This window comes from Cheilinus undulatus, linkage group 10 (genome assembly GCF_018320785.1).
Source record: "Cheilinus undulatus linkage group 10, ASM1832078v1, whole genome shotgun sequence".
In the NCBI taxonomy this organism is placed as follows: Eukaryota; Metazoa; Chordata; class Actinopteri; order Labriformes; family Labridae; genus Cheilinus; species Cheilinus undulatus.
This window is the reverse complement of record NC_054874.1, coordinates 17,080,361-17,095,574: the sequence shown is the minus strand read 5'-3', so window position 1 is coordinate 17,095,574 and position 15,214 is coordinate 17,080,361. Positions and strand designations below refer to the sequence as shown.

Here is a 15,214-nt window from a genome sequence, read left to right as displayed (position 1 = left end):
GTTTCTCAAACATGTTCATCTGTGCATGGACGTTACATTGTTTCAGTTCAATAAATTACCATGGTAACTAGTGACTATCAACCACACGGGTCTGATATGGTTGGATGGTAATAGCTGTTGTATCCCTTTAATTACTGTCATGAATAATCGTGCTGTGTAGTGTGCTCATGTTTATAACGAATGCCTTTAGAGTCTGTCTGTTTCTAGCAGCAGCACCACCGCCTGTCTGAAGATGTTTATAAGTGATGACAGAGCTGTCCAACTCAGGTATTCCTGAGGGGCAGTACTTCTCGCACAACAGAATCATGACGTATGCAAGCAGCGAGAAGAGGCTGGTGCAGATATGGTGGAAGACATGAGCGTGGATGCTGCTGAAGTGCCAGTTTTATCAGAACTCGACGAAATTTTTTAGTTAGAAAGAAGAACAAAGAACAGCAGTGAGTTGTTTCCTTAAAAAAAAAAAAAAAAAAGTCATGTACTGACATGTCTGCAGTCGCCATGGTCTGCATTAACCAGTTCTCTGGAGTTTACTTCTCCGTAGTGGCAAACTTCGGTAACGGCTACGTCATGTGTTTTGTTGCTCTGATTGGCCCATAAAGATGTGACAGAGCGTTCATCAATCACCCTCTGAGTATTTTTTCAAAGGCTCTGCCCTTTCCCAAATGCCTTCTACGGAAGGTTTTCCAGTTGGATGTGTGAAACAACTCCATCTGGCGTGTCAGGTTAGTTTGGCCCACTTTAAACAAACTCTGGTTTGGTTTATTTGGATTAGTGTGAGAGCTCATTCAAACTCTGGTGAGGACCAAACATATAACTTCTGGTCTGCCTAAAAACAGGGGTCTCGGTTTGCTTCCAAACAAATCCTGGTGCGGTTTGTTTGAGGTGTGAAAGCAAAGTGGAGCAACTTGTGGACCAAAGGCAGGACATGGCATAAAGTGTAATAATTTACGGATATATTTAAGTCATTTTATAAACTCAAATATATGTCTGTACTTTGCTCTGTGTCTGTGTAACCCATGGGCATTGTATCTATTGTATATGGGTGGGACAAGTCACACACATTTTTTAAAATCACTTATTTGGACTCCTTCACTTTGACTGCGTCACAACCTGACCACACCAGTCTGCCCACTGCTTTCAGTTTAATCCAATCCAGGTTATCACTGATAGAATAATTAAACCAATCAAACCCTGGACTGGCAAAAATGACTCAAGAGAGATACTCTGGCAGTCACTTCAAATCTTATTTTCAGTTGATTTAATATTCTGTTTTTTATAAGTTTAGTTTCTTAACTTTGGTTTAGTTTGAAAACTTATGGTCCATTGAAGAGCCTACAACAAATCACAGTTAAACATGAACATTTTCAAACATATTTCATAATCTTTTTTTTTTTTTTTTTTGGTATACAACCTACGTTAATAATCTAAATGAACCAAAAAGAAACAATAGAAAAACTGTCAAGGCGCCTTCACAGCGCGGTTAACGTGCTGTCTGGACATGGAGGGTTGAACCTCTCCTGCTCTGACTGCAGCTGAGAGGGACTGCTGCATGAAGACTGGGCTGCCTGTGAGTGCTTTGGGATGGGGAGGGTCCCACGGCAGCAACCACTGCTCACTGAGAAGAGTAACAATGATACGTGCTTTCACGTCAGAGTCTCCAAAAGTCTCCAATAAAACCAGAAGAAGTTGTTAAATTAGTCGCCAGTCGCTTTTTTGAAAAAGTGCCGCTAGAGGGGTCTGAAAACTTGCTGAATATAGCGACAAAGTCGCTAAGTTGGCAACCCTCTACACAGAGCACAAGTCTGACATTTATCTTAATGTTGATAATGAACTCACCTGTTGCTCACAAACTTGCTTTAGTTCACTTACAAAGTCTCTTCAGCCTCATTGCTTTGTTAGCTAATGCTAACATCAACAAAATAGTCATGAAGAGGAAGGCTAAGAGAGTGAACTGTTCATTACACCAACAGGTTTAACATGTTCAATCCCCCAAATAGACCTCAAATAGGATTTAAAAGAAGAGAAAGGACATTATTATAATCAAAAATCTATTTCATCTGACAAGTAACATGTCAATGGTAAAGAGCAGCCAGTTATCACAATAATAAAAGCCTGACTCAACATCATGACCAGAGATGCCATGATAGGCTGTAAATTTCCAAGAGGGTCTGGCTGCAGCCCTCGAGCAAACCTCCACGCTGGGGAGTTCGGCTGGAGACCTCTACAGTGGGGCAAAACCTCTTCACTGGGGTGTGACGTACATTGCCCAAGCCTATGCTGGGGTGTGCAGTAGCAGACGCCAACTACGCTATTAAAACCCGGCTGGTTAGGTTTAGGCGTTTAAATCCGACTGGTTAGGTTTAGGCATTAAAATCCGACTGGTTAGGTTTAGGCATTAAAATCAAACTGGTTAGATTTAGGCATTAAAACCCAACTGGTTAGATTTAGGGTCAGCCTGTCGGCAAGCGGATAGAGCTGAAATTTCGTCGCGGGTAATATACGTCACGCCCCAGCGCAGAGGTTTCGCCCCACCATAGAGGTCTCCAGCCAAACGCCCCAGCGTAGAGGTTTGCTCGAGGGCTGCAGCCAGATGCCTTTCTAAATTTCTGTCAGCTGACAAAATTACTCATCAAAAGCAAGCCTAACTCTTTAATAAATGCTGTTACTACCAAGGGTAGTTTATTAATACTGCACAATAATAATAGGCTAATAAGAATAAAGAGAAGAATGATAAAAGTACTAGTAGTAATACTAATGCACATTTACTAGTAACTCAGTCTTCATCATCATCTTCCAAAGGAGTTTCCTTGATTTTAATCATTTAGATGTAGAGATATGCCAAGTATTTTGTTACACAGTAAAAGTGAGGGGGTAAAATCAGGTGGTTTTAAAAAGTGGATGGAACTCATATACAATGGGTTTGTTGCTGATGCTGAATGGTTGTTGAAAGTGAGTGCTCACCATGATGGAATAATCAAATGATGTGGAGAAAAGGACAAAAATGTTACTTTTACAACATAAAGACATACCAAGGCCAGTTTGATATGTGGATTAATTTTTTATTCATAAATGAGACAATATGTAACACCAATGGAAACATCTGGACTTTGTTGAAAATCATGAAAAAGTTTGTATATACAATACAATGGACACAGATTTGGTGAGAAGACACACACCTGCTCCATTCTCCCTGATCAAAGTAAGCTCCCTTCAAAGACAAAGCACTTCCCTCTGCACAAATCAAACAAGGTCATATGAAAGATTAGCTGCACTTTGCTGTTAGAGACATTTGCAGAGACATCAGGATATAAATGTTGCTGGTATTTGATAATATCGGTCACCAATACTGAGCATGTGCAGTGCCTATAAAAAGTATTCACCCCCTTGGATGGTTTACTCTTTTATTGATTTTATAAATCAATCATGGTCAACATAGTTTGTCGTTTCAGAAAATTACCAAAAAAAAAAACAAAAAAACTTTTATGTCAAAGTGAAATCTGATTTCTACAAAGTAATGTCAATTGAATAAGAATATGTAATGTAAAATAAGTGATTGAATAACTATTCAACCCCTTTAAAGCGACTGACTTAATTCAACAGAGCCAATTGATGCTGGTAGTCTCATAATTAATGACAAGGAAATCCCCTGAGTGCAACAACTCCAAGAAACTCAGAGAAAAGGTAACTGAAAAGTAGAAGTCAGGGGATGGAAACCAAAAAATTCCAAGGCACTGGACATCCCCAGGAGTTCAGTAAAAATCATCACCAAGACATGGAAGGAATATGGCACGTGTGTAAATCTGCCTAGATCAGGCCGTCCTCACAAACTGAGGCATGTGGGAGACTCCTTGGAATAAAGTTCTTTGGTCTGATGAGACCAAAATGGTGCTTTTTGGCCATCAGACACCAAACACTGCACATCACCACAAATACACCATCCCCACTGTGAAGCACAGTGGTGGCAGCATCATGCTGTGGGGATGCTTCTTGGCAGCCGGCCTGCAAAGGTTGAGGGTAAAATAAATGGAGCACAATATTGAATATCATCAAATATCATCGATGGTAGCTGGTTTGCTATCAAGCTCCACCTGCTTATTATTGTTGACATGGAACATTTTATTTGATTTTTTTAAATATTTATTTTTGGCCTTTTTGCCTTTATTAGGTAAGACAGTGGATAGAGTCAGAAATAGGGAAGAGAGCAGGGAGAGACATGCAGGAAATAGTGCCACGGGCCGGATTCGAACCTGGGTCGCCTGCGTACCGGCGCACCCCATGGAACATTTTATTAACATGATTTTTTAATGCAACCTGGACTTTAATGTACAACAAGGAAAAACCCAAGCCCTTAGCATCCAGAAAATCCCGCTCCTCGTGTACAGATTCTAGATCTCTGTAGAATTTGTAAATAGATGTAACCAATCTAATCTGTTAAATGATGAGCCGCAACCACTTAAAAATGAATTTGGCCATCTTTAGAGTCTGTATCAGAACCAGGTTGATTAAGAACATTTTTCTTTGAAAAGTCACAAAAAAGTATCAACAGATCCTGGATAGCCAGTTGTGACCAAATTCAGATTTCTCATCCTCCAATCAAACCCTTTAGACAGACGGGATATCAAAAGAAGATTCACTCTGTTTTATTAATCCTTGCTCTCTGTCTGATTTTATCAAGGAGATAATGTTTTAACTGACACTTTCAGACAAAGGTTACAATTGATCATCAACATAAAACTCAAATGTATGATTACTTTTACAAGGAGAGAAAATAGGTAATCACTCCAGAGAATATAATTTCTTTTGCAGCAGTTTTGATGTAACTAATGGCAATTAATATTTCAAGAGTGTTCATTTACAATTTTACAGTCATAACCATCTCTGTAGTAGAAAACATCTTTGTTTAAGAGGAGCTGTCCCTCTAAAGATACAAATAATCTCACAGTTCTTATTTTCAGCTAATTATACACATCAAAAATACAATTTTACACCAAATATCAGCCTACTTAATAAAACAGTTTCAGTTAAACTGTAGATCAAACACTCATTTCTTGCTAAGACACTAAATTCACACATCATACCCACAATATTTTGTTCTTTGGTTGGTTATGATAAAACATCCACTGACTGCTGAGAATCAAGTTAGAGTCTTTGGCATTAAAATGATCCTAAATGTTCCCCCTCTCTCTTTTTTATCCAGTTGCGCTGTTTTTTATTTCACCCATCCTGGTTGGTTAAGGAGACCAAAAGGTCAAAGGGTGCTCATTTTGGTTCCAGCTGTACAAAAGTAATCTGATATCAGATTAGATCAAATCTTTCAAATCAGGTTGTTTAAAAGTCAAACTGGATTATAAAAGTAGATTAGATCAGGTCCAGTCTTGGTTATTATCTGGATTAGTCCTCTAGTTTGTGTTGTTAAAACTACAGAGTAGGATTGGAACAATAAGTGTCTCTTTATAACCTACTGAAGAAAAACAGACAGCCAGTCACTAGACCCAACTTCAATCCCTTAAACCAGTGGTTCCTAACTGGTTTAGCCTCAGGACCCACCATCAACTTCCCTCCTGACCCAAATTTCTGATATTTAAGACCAATCAATTCATTAAATGAATAATCATGCAGTTTGGACAATAGATGGTGGAAAACAAACATGTGCAACCCACTTTTGGGTCCCAACCTGCCATTATCAGTGCCTTACAGCACAGCTGGTGGTTTTGTATCAGAAGAAGAGTTTAGCTTCGCACTCCAAAGATTCTTGATGCATTGATACATTGACTGTTTTTTATGGAAAAAAAAATCACTTTACCCACGTGTGCAGCAAAATCCACACAATCCAGCAAAGGACTGAAACCTGTTTGTCCACAGGTCTGACAAGATGCCACAGCATCTCAATCGAGTTGACGTTAGGACTCTGACTGGGCCACTCCAGAAGGCGTATTTTCTTCTGTTGAAGCCATTCTGTTGTTGATTTACTTCTATGCTTTGGGTCATTGTCCTGTTGCATCACCTATCCTCTGTTGAGCTTCAGTTGGCGGACAGATGATCTTAAGTTTTCCTGCAAAATGTCTTGATGAACTTGGGAATTCATTTTTCCGTCAATGACAACAATCCATCCAGGCCCTGAGGCAGCAAAGCAGCCCCAAACCATGATGGCCCCTCCACCATATTTCACAGTTGGGATGATGTTTTGATGTTGGTGTGCTGTGCCTTCTTTCTCCACATATAGCATTGTGTGTTCCTTCCAAACAACTCAATTTTGGTTTCATCTATGGACAGAATATTTTGCCAGTAGTGCTGTGGAACGTCTAGGTGCTCTTTTGCAAACTTCAAATGTGCAGCAATGTTTTTTTTGGACAGCAGTGGCTTCCTCCGTGGTGTCCTCCCATGAACTCCATTCTTGTTTAATGTTTTACTCATTGCAGATTTGTCAGCACAAATGTTAGCATGTGCCAGATTTCTGTAAGTCTTTAGCTGACACTCTAGGATTCTTCTTCACCTCATTGAGCATCCTGCGCTGTGCTCTTGCAGTCATCTTTACAGGACGACCACGCCTAGGGAGAGTAGCAATAGTGCTGAACTTTCTCCATTTGACTGTCTTACCGTGGACACATGAACATCGAGGCTTTTAGAGATACTTTTGTAACCCTTTCCAGCTTCATGCAAGTCAACAATTCTTCTGAGAGCTCTTTTGTGCAAGGCATGGTTCACATCAGGCAATGCTTCTTGAGAACAGCAAACTCAAAACTGGTGTGTGTTTTTTATAGGGCAGGGCAGCTTTAGCCAACACATCCGATCTCATCATATTGATTGGACTCCAGGTTGGCTGACTCCTGGCTCCAGTTAGCTCTAGGAGAAGTCATTATCCTAGGGGTTCACATACTTTTTCCCGCCTGCACTGTGAATGTTTACATTGTTTGTTCAATTAAAACATGAAAACATATCATTTTTGTGCGGTATTAGTTTAAGCAGACTGTGTTTGTCTCTTGTTGTGAATTAGATGAGGATCAGAACACATTTGATGACCAATTTATGCAGAAATCCAAGAAATCCCAAAGGGTTCACATACTTTTTCTTGCAATTGTGTTAGCAGTACTATAACACTTAATATGAAGAAAGAAAAGTCAGTCTGCAACATTTCAAAAATATACAGAATAAAGGTCAGGGATGTAATTCAGGCTCAGATTAGCCACACGTTTTAGAAGTAGTTACATGAAGAAAGGCTCTGGGCATCCTGAAGGACTCATCTCACCCAGCACATCACCTGTTTCAACTGCTACCCTCAGGAAGACGGTTCAGGACAACAAGAGCCACAACTAACAGACTGAAAAACAGCACATATCCCAGAGGAGTTGCAATAATAAATGAACACTTACCAGTGACTCATTCCACCTCACAACATTACATTATTTATTAGAATACCTTCTTTTTTTTATATATATATCAACTTCCTTGTTTATTTTGAGTGATTTATTTTTAGTATGAACAATACTGTCCTTGATCTGACCTAACTACAGATAGCATTGGCGTACTTGATGGATCTTCAGAAGAAGATTTGGGTGATGGGCGGGTGCAGAGGATTCAGGAGGACTACTGTGCACCTTCTCTGAAACTGTCTTGAGAAGCTTTTTGGCGAAACTGATGAGCAGAGCTAACATCTATCCAGATAATTTTGTGTTGAATCTGAAATGTGACTATGGGAAAAGTGCCTATGGAGCAGCCTGGTTGGGAAACAAAGATTTAAGGTTTTGTTTACTCCTGGAATTTTCCTGCATGAAATTCCAACAAAATAGTGTTTTTCTTCTGCATCACAATTTATCATCCACTTAAAAATGCCCCTTAATGAGCACAGACCAAACTTGTGTGCAGTTATTAGCTATAGAAATAATTTTGAGTTTATTCATAACAAAGACATTTTACTGGGATAGGTGCAGATTTAAAAGGCCTGTTTTACAGGATAAAAGGAATGTTGATTCAATTAAAAACGAAACCTAAATGTCTGCATCTTACCTCCGTATAAACCTTTTTCTGTTGCCCTAAAGGTGATAATGATGGTGATGGTCCTAGGAGGGAGGAGGGCTGAGAGTAGGAGGGGGAGGGATATCACCAGTTAATACCCCCATGCAGCCTCCTCCTCCTCCTCCTGTCAGCATCATGATCGCAGGATGTACCGGGACCTCTTCAGCAGCGCAGCCGCATCCTGATGACTGTCCGCGGGCACAGCTGCAGCCCGGTGACGCTTGACATCTCCTCGGTGTGAATCTGGAGTCTTTGGCACAGACACACACACTCTCTCACACACTCGCGCACTCGGAGGCTGCGCGCTCTCAGCTCCGTTACATTCCTCCGAGGTTTCTTCTTCTTCTTCTTTCCATCCTGGGATTTGAAACTTGAGGACTTTAATTCGTCGCAGAGGGAGAACAAACGCTACATTTGACGGACCCTGTGGTGCATGTAGCGGGCAGGCTGGCTGTCTGTCTGCGCGGCGCACAGCGGTGCTGCTGGACCAGCCGAGAACGCACCAAGTCCCGTCCCACACCCCCGTTTTTTCCCCACGGTGTCCCGCAGGCTTCAACCATGATTCTCCTCGGGATTGTGCTCTTTGTCTCCTTCTCAGGTACGTTCACTGATTTTCATTTTATCGTTGAAAAAGAGAAATTGAACAGACATCACAGTCTTTGTTTGGATGATCTCTGACGCGCAAGTTGGAGGAGGCTGGAGAGCGAAAAGTCACACTTAATCGTTGCCTCACATGAAGACATATCCTCCTGCCTCTTTTTAAAATCTTTTTTCTTTAGTAATCTTACTTCTGTTTTCAGTTAAACCATCTCCTTCAGTTAAACCGAGCTGGACTTCTTTGGCTCGTTTGGTCAATTTCACGCTCTTGGACTCGCTGGGATGTAAAAGAAGCTTCTTCTTTTTCCATCTCAACTTTTCAGCCACTATTTACACCATGTGGCTGTAGCTTTCTGTGTAAATCCAGATCTATATCTTGTTCTTTTTACTGTTATTTTGTACGGAAGAGGATAAGGGCCAAGGTCATGTCTTGCACTCCTAAAAAAGTCAAACTGTCATGGGGAAAAGTGGAAATGTTGAGGAAAAGGTCAAAACGTTCAAGAAAAAGTCGAAACTTTAAGTAAAAGTTGAAAAAAAAGGTTAAAAAGGTGAGGGGAAAATGATCACATTTGAGGGATGACGGTCTAAATGTTGAGAACAAGAAAAGAAGTTGAAATGCAGTGGAAAACAGACTAAATGTGGAGGATAAAGGCAAAATTTGAAAAAGTAAAATTTTGAAAAACAAAATCTAAAAGGGAGAAAGTCAGAAAGTTAAATATATATTGAGAGTAAATGGAAATAAAATTTAAAGAATATTTAAAAAAAAAATACAATCTGCAAATGTCATCCTTCTCTCATTCTTTGTTCGCATGTTTGACCCTGATCCTCTATTTTGCTGCTCCCTGTTCAAGCATGGCAAGAAAAGGCTAATTTGTGTTTTTGCTTCCGAAACGCCACCAGGCTACGCCCTTCTACTCTAAATCCTCAGAGTACTGAAACTTTCGAACAGTGAGAAGAAAAAGGCACGGCTGTTTTCATCGTTTCACCTCCTCTAGGGAAATTTTAATGTTTCTTACTAATGTAAGGCCTCCTTCATCATTTTTACTTATAAAGTAAAATATTTTAAAAAGACTGCAGTCAAGACAATTTTAAACTGCGTGTGCAGTAGGGTTGGGCAAAATATTAAGATTTTGAGATGCGTAGATATATTTCCATATAAGTTAAAGGACGAGACAGTATCATTATTGTCTTTTTTGTTGATGCTTATTCGCAATAAAGTGACACCAAGCCAAATGCTCAGTAAAAAATTGATTGCAAGATCAGCATAAAAGCAGAACTATCATTTTATTTAATTTGTGCTGTCTTTATCTTATTTTAATGACGAAGCATTTAGTATTAATCAAGTCATATAGGCATCCAAAAATGCAGGCAAACTCCTGCACCCTGTATGAACTGCACAAATATGTTGGCAGCATTTGGATAAGTAGGTGGAACTTGTGAGGAACGAGGGAGACCCTCCCTCCGTTTGTATGGGAATCAAATAAATTTGGTATTATGATGACCACTTGTTTTTCCTTTACAGAAAAAAATCAAGGTACACATGGTGTGTCACCATTCAGCTAAAAATATCAAGATTTGATCTTGTTCTGTAAGCGTCCAAAGGGTTCAAAGAGCACCTATAAAAGGATGATCGATAGAACATTTTCTACATTAAAATAGCAAATACATGGAACCTCACGGCAAATCTTGATGCGTCAGAATAAATTTTAAGTGTATCATGTAGTTTTACAGAAAAAAAAGTGAATTTAAGCATCAAAAACAAAGATAAACGACGATGATGACGGCTTGAATCCATTTTATCCCATTCATAATCTTTTTTAAGCTTGTATTCATGCAGACTCAGACGTACATTTTAAGGTTTTGATGGTGTTCCTCCTCAGTGTGCCGACAGTTTTTATGCTTTCGACACATCTCTTCACAGTTCCATCAATGCATTTTAAAATAATTTCCAACCACCTTATCCTCTCTTATGTGACTGCATATCTTTTGTTTGTCTTCTAAGGATGTCTGTCCATGCTGAGAGAGGTCAGACTGTCTTTTAATGTCTTGAGAATGATTCATGTACAAAGTTGGAGCTGATGATGTGCATGATTTCAGCCAAACAGTGTGGAAAAGTTACTCTAGATTTGATGAAAAATTGGTTTCTGAAAGGAATCAATCTTCCTTGCTAAGTTAAGAATCACACATTGAGTGTAAAAATGGATTTTTTGTATATTTGGGATGCTTTGAGAACAATTTTACTATGTTATTGCCTCTTTTTTCCTGCTGGCTTTGTACCCAGTGAAGATGTGAGTGATGTTTTCCTGACTCTGACCGTCTGAAGTGTATTTCTTGGTCTGTTTGTGGGTAAAGTCTGTGTTCAGAGTCCATATGTGGCCACTAAATGTTTGTAGAATAGAAATAAAGCAGCCTTTGTCTGAACAGAGCCATAAACGCGCTGCAGAGAACTTCTCCAAAGGGCCGTTTATGGCATAGTGGCGTACGAAACAACCATTTTGTGTCTCCATGCAGCTCTGACCGTCAGTGACAGGTGTGACGGTGGTGTGAAACAAAGAGTGGGACTTTAAGAGGAGTTTTATCATCAGGGCAATGAGTCAAGCCCAGGTTGGGGTGTCAAATGTTCATTTTTACATAAATTACACACTTTGTGCAGCTGACTGTGTAGAAACGGATATAACCAAGGGCTTGGCGATATGGACTGAACATCATATGTTGATATCTTTTAGCTGAATGTTGAAACAAGATCAGGATGTTTCTTTTATATAAAGAAATATGAAATGCTTGCCGTAGTGCCACAGATATAAACTTTGAAATGATGCTGGCACAAATCAAATTGTAATGAACCTGTCTAATACAAGAACAAAAATAGAAGTCCTAGACACCATATATTAGGCAATGTATTGCCTTTAATTGTCAAAAAAGGCAGCTAAACCTCTATATTCTGTCCAGGCCCACCCCTTCCTGCACGCAGACCACTCACAGCGCATAGGGCCTTGTCATCTGTGGGGGGCCTTGCTTTGAGCGTTTTCTTTTTTTGAAATTTCTCTCCATCTCTGCACATCAGGCCTGTTTTTGCATGATAAATATGATCATGGTACTGCTTATAAAGCGTTGACCAAATCAGCTTTAACTGGGGATCACACATTAGTAATCAACCCTCAAGATATCTATTTTTGAAGATCGGTGCCATCAGTGATCAATCAATAAGTATGCAGTGTCCACTCGCTCTGCCTCTCTTCCTCTGCTGCTGACTGACACACACTCACTTGCTTCATAGAAACTCTCTATGACATTTCAACTGTAAATCAAGTCGTCATGAAATATCCTGTCAGACATCAATTTCAGTGATGTTGTTTTTTGTGAACGAGTTGGTTCAAAGAGTCGGCTCTTTTTCCAAGAGACGGATTTTTATCATTATTTCTATTTTTGTTATTACTATCATGTGTGTTTGTATGTTATGTTATTGATTAGTAGGGGTGATCTTGCCTCAACCCTTCTCTACCGTAGGGACACCATGCACTAGTGTAGTATTAATGTTTCATACAGCTTGTCAGCAGATTTCACCTGTCTCAAAAGGTGTTTTGGCGAGACAGTATGTTTTGAAAAATTAATATATGGAATTTTTATTATCCAAAGATCACTGAGCACAGTTTAAGTAAAATATCAGCACAAATATCAGTTATATCGTACCCAAATGAAGAGCCATTTGAAAGCCAAAAGAGTTGGCTTTTCTTTGCTGAGCTAAGACAAATGATCTGGATCACTAAAGGGAGCAGAAATTCCCATCACTGAACTTCTGCCAATGTTCAGTTTGTGAATTTACAATAAAACTCTGTAAAGGTCTTTTGCTGGCCTGATCTTTATTTAACAAACATCAAACTTCCTTGCGCAGTCACATGTTTTAGAACTAAATTGTAGTTGAAACAAATAATTAAAGTGTATATATAAGGTGATGTAGTTAAAAAAACATCTGCTAATGATGATAACACCAAAGCAGATAGTGAGGGAGAGAAAGAAGCAAAATGAAGGAGCTGTTGTGTGTGAGGAAAGGAGACGGGTGCAGGGGTGTGTCTGAGGGGGGCTAGAGGGGTGAGATGAGCTGATTTGGATTAGTTTTATTTTAGGAAAAGACCCCAATAAAACATCTAATAAATTAGGATTAATGTTAATGTTGGCAATGTAAAATGTATCTTTTTTTATTGCAACAGAATATGATCAATGAAAGCAGTGAGTATTTTTGTGATTTTTTTGCAGATGATAAGTTTGCTGAAAGAGTGGAAGTTTTTGGTATGTTATCTTTGTTAATGACTTTATTACAACTTAGATTTGCTTCTTTTATATCTAACCATCTCAGGCTAAAATATAAATTGCAAAGACTTTGTATTTACTATCTGTGAAATACCAAGTGAGTATATTGAGGCGAGGATGGTGGAGGGGTCATGCATTGTAGGAGGGCCTCATACCGGAGTCTTCCTAGGGCCCCACTTTTACCTGGGGTGGCCCTGACACTGTAAATTGCACAAAAACATTGTCAACACTTCAAAGAATTAAACACTTGAACTGCTGCTGTCACTGTTCCATATTACTCACTGAATGCCTGTGATAAATATATAGTTCTGTTAATGGAAAGTTTACTGCACTTGAAATGTCAGTACCAATTGTGTGAATTATTTTATGAAGCATGAAACATTTTCCATAGCAACATATAATTAATAACAGAAGCAGTGACGTGTCTGCAAACGGTCTGTTGTTTTAATTTTATATTTGATGAAACAAGATCGAGCTGGTGATATTCCTTTGCCAGCCACAGGGGGGCGGTGTGCTCAGGGTCACAGTTATGCTCAGCGTAGTGATGATGTAATGATGATAATGACTGCAAATTTTGTGCTCGTCTGCTGCTTGCTGGGCTTTTTGGTTGCACAAAAAACAAATGCTTAGGCTGCACACACTACACACTTTTAAGCCAACTTTGGACCAGATTTGCTTCCTCTGACGATCAGAGAGCCTTACACGTCAGAGAAATGTAGAAACTTACAACAATAAAAACACACAATCAACACAACAAAACTGTCTAAAGTAAAGTATAGCCTGATTTAAAGCTGATCAGTGATGACGGTACTCTCTTTAAGAATTTTAGTTCAGTTGTGGATGTTTGGAACTCTTCATCACCATAAGTGAACTTTACAAAATTATCTACAAATAAAAGAACAAAACACTGACCAACAGGTACAAAGTCCTGACGTCTAAGGAGCCTCATTATGTAGGTCTTTATAGATGAGTTCTACATGATTAAGTCTGTGTTTAATAGTGTTGGAGATGTGTTTTCGTGGGGTCCTTCAGCTATAGTTTGGGCTCATTTTAAAACTGTGCCTTTACATCTCAGGGTAGGAGAAAGTCGAAGCTGTTTTTATCCTTTGCTTAAGCTTTTATGTGCTTTTAAAATCTACTTTTCATGCTTTTCGCTGGCTGCTGTTACAACTGACCTGGGTCAGAGGGAGACTGAAGCGTGTCTCATGCAGACGGGCTCAGAGGAGGACAGTTACACACACATGATGCTGCAGGGATATAAGGAGAGCATGAGTGAAAAAGAGCACAAATGAACACACAGTCCCTACCATGAGTTTATGTTTGATAAAAAGCATTTAATCCTACTTTCATCTTTGAACAATTGGGGAAAACACACAAATTTATGGATATTTATATTTATGTATTTGCCTGTGAATAAATGAAGAAGTCCTGTGCATGCAGTGGTTGTCCACTGGTGGGTCAGGGTGCAACAGTGGGTCACAGAGCTGCTTTAAAAAGATATGGTAAAAGTCTGTGATGTATTGGAGACAGCAGTGGAAATACAGACTTAATAACAAGTAAATTTTGGTTGTCTCAAGATCTTGACCATTCTTTTTATCTTGTGCTAACAAAGCTGTTTTTTTCCGTGAGAATACATGAAATGTACATGTTATCATGAAGTATTTTTTGTCATTGTACTCAAATTATTTGACAATCATGCCTTAATCTGCATACTTTCCCAAGATTTCCTTAGGACATTCAGCACTTTTGCACCATGAGTGAAGTTACTGACTCAGTTCAATAAGTCCCACCTGAGGGATCCTCAACACACAATGAACGGTATACTAAACATAATTGAAGAGGATGTCCTGGTTCAGTGTGTGTACTTTTCCAGTTAAGTTACCTTCAGTGGCATAGAAGTACAAAATTAAAGGATTTGAAAGAAAAAAAGAAAAATTGAAGTGGATGCAGAACATGTAGCTTTACAGAAAGTACGTAAACAGAATTTTAAGTGTAGAAGAGTTTCTACAGTTAGGTTTAACTTTAAAAAAGTTAATTTAACCTAAAATAAATGTTTGAGTAAAATTGAGTACACTTTTTTGGCCTTTTCTAACAAAAATATGTGCCCCTGGCCTGAACAAGCCACTCTCAAATTTCCACTTTATGATGTAATTTGCAAAAATCCAATACTGGAGTGTTTTATCAGCGACAGGCTTCACAGGCATTTTTCATTGGGGATTGTAGAGTAAATAACATATTCTAAGTTTAGACTACTCAAAAATGTATTTTCACTACTTAAAAACCTTGACATAATCAG

At 39.1% G+C, this 15,214-nt stretch overlaps 1 protein-coding gene across 1 annotated transcript in view; it reads left to right on the top strand.

Annotated features, from left to right (window-relative positions):
- The first annotated feature begins 8,218 nt into the window (after window positions 1-8,218).
- Window positions 8,219-15,214, top strand: part of gfra3 (GDNF family receptor alpha 3) — a 67,885-nt gene continuing 60,889 nt past the window's right edge. The window contains exon 1 of the mRNA XM_041797985.1: window positions 8,219-8,611. Within this exon, the coding sequence (XP_041653919.1) occupies window positions 8,572-8,611 (40 nt within the window). The 5' untranslated portion in view covers window positions 8,219-8,571. The remainder of the gene's footprint in view (window positions 8,612-15,214) is intronic.